Source organism: Salvia splendens, chromosome 17, assembly GCF_004379255.2.
Source record: "Salvia splendens isolate huo1 chromosome 17, SspV2, whole genome shotgun sequence".
Taxonomy (NCBI): domain Eukaryota; kingdom Viridiplantae; phylum Streptophyta; class Magnoliopsida; order Lamiales; family Lamiaceae; genus Salvia; species Salvia splendens.
This window is the reverse complement of record NC_056048.1, coordinates 11,711,042-11,718,850: the sequence shown is the minus strand read 5'-3', so window position 1 is coordinate 11,718,850 and position 7,809 is coordinate 11,711,042. Positions and strand designations below refer to the sequence as shown.

Below are 7,809 nucleotides of genomic sequence, written 5' to 3'. Positions count from 1 at the left end.
CCTGCGTCCCCGGTACGCCCCCCGGCGTCCCCTGCGTCGCCGAACCTCCCCCGGGTATCATCTGCATATTGGGTGCCCACCCCGGCATCATCTGCATATTGGGTGCCCAACCCTGCATCGCCGGGAACCCCCCCGGCGGACTCCCTCCGGTCGGCATCCCGGGTAGCATCTGCTGCCACGAGTACATGTTGTAGTACCAGGGCATCTGATTCCATCCGCCTCCAACGGGGATTGGGGGAGTTTGAGAACCGCTCGTCCCTGAACTAGGCTCTTTGTTCATATCCATTTCTCGGTGGTGATCTTGTACAGAAATTAAGATAGAGAGAGTACTCATTAATACAAGTGGTGTGAATGAAAATGAAGTGCAAATCGCGTATATATAGTGTTTCGAAAATTAAAAAATAAAAAATAAAAAATCCGCTGGGCTATGCGCTGGGCGATCCGGGCGCTGCAATGGAGCCGAGCGGATCGCCCAGCGGATTTTGACCGCCTAGCGCTAGGCGAAATTGATTTCCGGAAAACCGCTCGGCGGTTTTCGGCTCCTCCAATGGTTCGCCTAGCGACCGCCTAGCGCCGGCGCTCGGTTAGGCGGTGCGCTAGGCGCCATTGTGGATGCTCTAAGTTAGTTCATAATTCTTTATTTTGACAAAAATAAAATATTTAATTACTCTTACTTTATTCTCTTTTATATATCCTACTACTATACTTTATTATTTTTCTATTTATTTTATTTTATTTTATTTCCATCCAACTCATTTCATACAATTTCTTCTATTTTATTTTATTTCCATCTAACTCATTTCATACAATTTCTTCTATTTTATTTTATTTCCATCTAACTCATTTCATACAATTTCTTAATCGTTATACCCAAACAAATAATTGGGAACAAATGATTGGGACAAAGAGAGTAGTATTTATCTTTGTTGAAGCAATTCCGAAAAGAAAGTAGTACTGAAGTTTTCATTTAATCATTTTTTCTGTTTTTTGTGTGCAATCGTACGTATACATACATCAAACAAGAGAAACTTACGATTTGCAACAGAAAAAAAATGCAAATTCAATACTTAGATCTTGTATTAAGAGAGAAGAGAGCAAAATTAGGAGCCAATATAGACCACACGTCCACACCATCATATATTCATACAACATGATATCAGCTATACGTATTTCCCACGCAAATAAGGTTGGAATCATTCTCATTTTCAGGACTTTTTTTTGTGATTTTCGAAGTTGAAGACCAATAATATCGAGAGTCCAATGAGCAGGCGAACCGATCTCACCTTCATCTACATTGAGCATGTAGTAGCATTGGGATCGGTTGTTGGGGGTTCGGGTTCCTCATCGTCGTCGTCCATCTTCATGTACAATCCAAGCTGCTCTAATGGATTATGACTTCCGAACTTGAAGCTCCCAAACCCATCCTGGGAGTCCTCTGGAGTTGTTTCATCGACAATGCTAGCTAGTGCTAGTTGCTCGGTAGGGGCTGTCCTCAACATTTCCAAGTCCTTAAGAAAACGAGAATTCTCGTTGATTTCAACTGTCTTCTCCATCTGCAGCGTTACACGGTAATATAGGCTTAAATGGAAGAGAATAAGGGATAAGATTCGAGTTAGTTTTTGGTAATCGAACCTTGAGCAGCGCTTCTCTCGCTGCTTCTCTCTCCAGTTCCCTTCTCCTTTTTTCTTCAGCTGCAGCTTCAGCTTCAGCCCGCTTACGAGCATCTTCTGCAGCTTTGGCTTCTGCTTGCAGCCTAGCTTTCTCTGTTTAAATGAAAGCAAAGATGTTAAAAATCCTTTGTTGGAGAGCAGAAGTGTTCATCCATAAACCATCACCAAGTAATTACATGAATTATAGTACCTCTTTTTTTGTGCATCTCAAGTTCCTCTCTTTCACGTCGGAGTTTCTCAGGGTCCATCTTCTCATCCTGTCAGAAGATCAGGATCATGCTGCTAAAACTAATAGGGTAACTTGTGATGAAAATTTGAGAAATCACTAACCTGAGTTAGAGTTTTCTCTCGAGCTTTTAAGATTGTGTCCAAAAACCGATTCTTCAAGATAGCGGCCCTGTACAGCTTGTCTGGGGAGACCTGCCTGTCATCTTGTGCACCCTCCACTGACACGTTCAACAATGACAGATAAGAAACAGCAAATATTTACATAGCCAATCCATCACATCGAGCTCTTACCATCAACTTGTCCATCTGAATCACTCGAGGAAGGCTTCACTAAACCATCTTCAAGGTGGTCCAGTTCACTAGCAGATGCTGCAAGGAATCAGGCACCTAGTTTAACCAGCAAATCGTGTAATTGACTGAGAAGTTAACAGATAATAGAAAGCTGACTTAACATGCATCATATTCGTGCCTGAAAATACTACTTCTCAACACAGAGCTGAGAGCTAAAAATAATATTTCAACTAAACTTGTGACGTCATGCCTGAAAATACTACTTCTCAACACAGAGCTGAAGAATGTTGTGTACTTATAGCTGAGAGAAAGACTTCATCAGGCTCATGAAAATGTTATCAGTGGCGCATGGCGGTCGACAAAAAAACCTCCACAAGGTTATGGCGGTCGGCATGGCAGAATATGACGATCGATAAATAATTAAATATATATTATAATTATAAATGTACATAAAAATGCAGTATATATAAAATGCAAATTTTTAGAAAACGATAAAAAAATATCTCAAAATATAATTTTATTTGAAGAAAGTTCCGTACATCATATTTAGTTGCTAGTAAACAGTACTTTCTTCAAATAAAATTTATTATATTTTGGGATTTTTTTTTATCATTTTCTAAAAATTTGGATTTTATATAAGCTGTATATTTTATGTACATTAATAATATATTTATTTATTTATAGAAAGTACTTCTACAATTTTCTTGATAAAGTAAATTAGATCTAATATACGATAATACTACGTACATCTCATTCAAGATGTCCACTTTTCCTTTTAAGTTTGTATCAACTAAGATATCCTCTTTTCTTTTGGGAATAAAACATGTCTTTTCTCTCCTCGATAAAATATTCAACTATATTTTTCTTGCTACTTTAATACATTCAACAACTCCACCTAAAATCTCATGTCATTTAAGAATATGGTCATCTTGAATGGGACAAAGGGAGTATGTGTATCTGAATTCCACTAATACATAAGGCATACAGTAATACAGAAATTGAGAAAACGGTGCTAGAGGCTGAACAGGAGGCAGCGGGGAGGTGCATCGCTTGAAACGGTGCAAACTTAGGCAGCGATAGAGCTGGCAGAGGTAGTGTTTAAAAGAGAGATAGATGTAGGGTCCGAGGTGTGGAGGCTAAAAATTCCAAAAACCCTACTTTCAATAGGAGAATGGATTGGGTTTCTGGTTAACTGGTAAATGGGTGGGAGAAAATGACAACTATGGAAGTGCCATGGCGCTACAAGAGGCATGGTGGCAGCCATCGCCGCCACCGAAAAATGCCAAGCCATGCATGGCTGCCTTTTAATTACACCGCTCATCTCCAACAATATGGGATGGGCCACAATGTGTAATGGGACCATAACTCCTACACTAAAGGAATGACTTCAGAAGCCAAAAGATCTAAAGTCCAAGCAGCTATTTCCACAAAATCCCAAAATCTAATTGTACATTTCATTTGTAATTATATAAAGCAAGTTGATATCTTCAAAATGCTGACTTTCTGGAATTAAAATAGAAACGAATCCTAAAATCCCAAAAAGAACAAAGCCTCTCCCCTTCCTCCCAATCCGATAAAACAGAAGGATAAGACAAATCCAAAACACTTACTATCTTTGCTAACCAACTCGCCAGTGTCAACCTTTTTATCAGCTGAATCTGCTGTGTGACAGGTTTCATCCTGAAACATTTATTAATAATACTATATAAATACCAACAAGCAGCAATTACTGACTCTATGACCAAAGGAGAACAATGGTGCAACCGTGCAAGAAAGAAATAAGAGGGGACCTGCTCTTGTTTTACAGCTGAAGAACCCTTGGAGCATTCAGACCCTCTATGAGAGTCTGGACCTGCAAGATTAAAAATATAAGAAATATTTTAGGGTTCACCGAACACAAATCATAGAAGGTACAGAAACCATGCCATGTCTCAAAGGACTATAAACATTTAACAAACAATTAAACATGTAGCTCTAGATAGATAAAACATACTATGATAAGTTAATCGATTGTTTACTTATATGGAATGGAACTTTAGAATATCCCAAAGCCATTGAGATTTTTTTACCATTAGCTAGGATGGAGAAATCATAATGATAAGGACTAAAAATACCCAATACTTTATCTTGTCAATCATGAACCCTGACTATAACTGCAAGGCGAACAATATCTAACACTTCCAGAACCAAAATAGTTCAATCGAGGAGATGGGTGGCATGGTTGTGGTGGCAGGGAATTGCAACAGTGGTGTGGTGGGGATGGGCGACGGAGTGGTAGCAGTCGGAGGTGTTGCTGGGGCTGGCAGAGGATGGAGCTATAGTGGTGGAGGATGGATAATGCGGAGGGAAACGGGGAAACCCAAACACCAGAACGAGGTGAGGAATGAAAAGCACTCAAATGGCGAATCCAAACTCTTGAAAACCAGCTGTGCAAATGAATGCACATTTAAGACTTCTACAAGGACGTATTCACAATTAGTAACCACACAGATTATAAACAAAAACTTTGCAGCACAAAAACGTCTCATGCAAGGAAACAGACATTAATATCACAGTGAATTAAACTAGCACATGGGATCAATTTAAGAGTTCAAAAAATGTAAACGTTTGCTAGCATGAAGTCCTGATACAGGATTATAATCAGATAATATTTACTGTTTGTTTATTCAGAATCCAAATCAACCTGCTTCATTATATTCTGCAGCTCTTCCCCCAACATCTTTTTCAATCAAAACTGGAGGATAGCTAGTGACAGGAGCTTCATTTCCCCCAATATCAACATCCTCGTCAATGGGATCGCTATCGTTGCCTTAAGATAGTGAACATCACATAATCAAAAAATAACTTCAGAGAAGTGACACTTAATCATAGAGTTAATTTACAAAAATTAGAACCTTTATCAACTTGAAGTGATGAATTGCTAAACCCAGATACATTTGGGAGCTGAAAAAGAAGAGAAACAATCAATTGGTGGTAATGCTAAAACAACACATGCATACTTCAGCAGGGTCTCCACAATGAGGGACAAGAAATGAGCTAAAAGGACAAAAAAAAAACCTCAATCTCACAGGCCTCAGATCTGGCAAGGTTCTTCTGGTTATCAGGTAAATGTTCTTCTAAAAGCTTCCTCAAGGTAAATAGGGTGTCATCGCTAAGATCGTCAATGTCTATTTCAATCTCATCCTCTCCACCATCACCTCTATTTGAAGTGTGTGCTCTGAGCAAATCAATGACGGTATCAGGTAGGTCCCCATCAAAACCCTCTAATTCCATGCTCAATTTATGCTTGTCTTCAGAAGTCAGCTTCCGCTTTGTAGGTTCTTGTACTACTTCATGTTGTCTTGGACTCGGTTTCCTCTTTTTCGACGGAGCCAATGTCTTGGTTATTCCAGTTTCTTCAATGCCCCTTGACTTTTTAGGTGCCGAATGGGAAGCAATCACCAAAAATTTATTCTCAATAGCTGTCCACCTTGTTTCAAAGAACTGACTAAATGACTCAGCCAGAACGTGGACGTCACTCCCAGGTGGATTATATGTCTTTGCATTCGTTAAAGTAAGTCGGACATCATCTACGAATTCTATAGGATCTGAGTACTTCCCTGAATTGAGTTTTCTCTTAACTGTTCCCAAATCCATGGGGGTTTTGATTATATTAAAATAATCCGGAATGTTCAGTTTCACCACATCGACAGGAGTATTGAATACCCAAGCAAATTCTTGTGACATCAGCTTCTTCAAGAGACCCTCACACTGCTTAAGTGTTGCGTTGTTAGCATTCACATGAGAGTTGTTGCTTGCTGATTGAAACCTTCCCGTTATAGCTCGATTCCAACCACGAGCTTTCTTCCCAGATGCAGAATTCAACAACGCCGATTTCTTCAAGCTACCCACTTGCAGCCCTTTCTGTTGTCCATTAGCGCAAGTAAGAGCATCAATAGAATTTGACTTTGTAAACTTATTTACAATTTTTTTCGTTGGCAACTCAACCTTATTTTGGAGAATTCGAATCTTCTCAAGCTCTGATGTCAAGCGACGCGCCAAACTCTTCCTCTCCAAGGAAGACAATTTGGACATGGGAATAATTTGTACTGGTACAGTAAAACCATCCCTGGAGGCTGAATTCAAATCAACCCATTTTCTCTTAGCCACAGAAGAGCCATCAACAGAGTCAATGCGTCCCGAGCTGCCAGATCCTTCAGATTCATAATGTGGAGCAACACTAGCAGAATAACCAGGGGGGAATCTATCTTTCTTGGCCATCATTATACCGCTCCACGCACTTATACAGAGTTCTGTTACCAACTATAGCAACCAAAATAATCTGCAGAAAGCACTGGAGGGAAAATTGCATTCATTCGAACATCTATATTAAAAATTCACTATTGGTTAACTTTTCAACTTTGCTTAAATTTACAGATTTTTTGCAGAAGAAATTCAAGAAATAACCTAAACAAACTCAGCTTGCAAACAATTACTAAACCTGATTCCACAAATCAGCAACACTCCAACTACCCGTTTCAGCCCAATTCCTCTGAAATAAACCAACATTTTACATTCCACTCATATATACAAATTGGACTGAGCCGAAATACCTAACTTCAATAACACCTAACATAATCCATTACCAATTCATGCTCGAGCTGAAATACAATTACCTTGAAATATATTCCAGTCCTCAATCTTGAGCACGAGCACCAATCCAGCAGCCAATGCCCGGGAAGGGACGGAAAATTTTTTGTATAGAGCAAAATTCACTAACTTAAATTGAAGAATTGAATAACTCAATAAACCTAGGAACCGAAAACCCTAGATCGAGAATTGAAAATTCGGAGCTCAGCTGAGAAAATGAATACTCGTAAAAACATAAACACTCAGTAATTTCGTAACCCTAGAAGAAAACAAAAGGTTGAACTGGATTAATAAGGGAGCCCCGAATCAAGAGCGCCAGTCGATTCGGGAAAGCTACCCGAAGCATCTGATCTCCGAAAGGAGTGTGTATGTCTATATGATCTAGTGTAGTAGATGGAGAGAGAAAGTGTGAACAATCACTCTGTTAATTTTTTTCTAGAGAGAGAGTGTGTATCAGTGGGAGTGGGCGGCGCCACTGAGGAAATCTGACCGTTGATTGTCTGCTCGGATGATCCTATCCGCTAGATCTGGATCTAAGTAATATGGCAGGCAGCCTCAGTTAGATTTAAGTAAGTCCAATTTAAAAGCAGCGAATTTAATGAAAACTAATTTAGCAACGTTATAAGAGCACCCGCAACGCGTGCCACCGGCGTTCCGCGTGCTGTTCCGCCGGAACGGTTTCGCCGCGGAACGCGTTGCAGCGTGCGTTCCGTCGCCATTCCGTGCCGCCACCGTTCCCATGCCGTGCCGCGTTCCGGAACGAGGAACGAAACGTTCCGCCACGCGCCGAGGCGACGTGGCGGACTCCCATTCGACGCGTGAAGCCCACTCGCTGCCCCGCGAGTGGGCTTCGTCCCGATGACGCAATAATTCATTTTTTTTAAAAAAAAATCGAATTTAATAAAAAAAAAATTAAAATTTTTTTTATTAACGGTAATGAGACCGTTAATTTTATAGCCGTTTGTTTTTTTTTTTATTATTTATTTATTTA

At 40.0% G+C, this 7,809-nt stretch overlaps 1 protein-coding gene across 5 annotated transcripts; it reads right to left on the bottom strand.

Annotated features, from left to right (window-relative positions):
* Positions 1–1,053: 1,053 nt before the first annotated feature.
* On the bottom strand, positions 1,054–7,263 carry LOC121774165 (transcription factor GTE9-like). Of its 5 annotated transcripts, none has more exons than XM_042171079.1 (12): positions 6,845–7,263; positions 6,670–6,720; positions 5,247–6,522; positions 5,084–5,132; positions 4,873–4,998; positions 3,980–4,041; positions 3,800–3,869; positions 2,190–2,267; positions 2,001–2,116; positions 1,861–1,927; positions 1,633–1,763; positions 1,054–1,553 (listed from the first exon to the last, which is right to left on the bottom strand). In XM_042171079.1, exons 3-12 carry the CDS (start codon positions 6,450–6,452, stop codon positions 1,290–1,292), a joined length of 2,169 nt encoding a protein of 722 aa, XP_042027013.1. In that variant the 5' UTR covers positions 6,453–6,522; positions 6,670–6,720; positions 6,845–7,263; the 3' UTR covers positions 1,054–1,289. The 5 variants fall into 5 exon arrangements, with proteins under 5 accessions (XP_042027013.1, XP_042027014.1, XP_042027015.1 ...); XM_042171080.1 differs by having other exon boundaries at positions 5,247–6,510; XM_042171081.1 differs by having other exon boundaries at positions 5,247–6,092; positions 6,177–7,263.
* Positions 7,264–7,809: the final 546 nt, after the last annotated feature.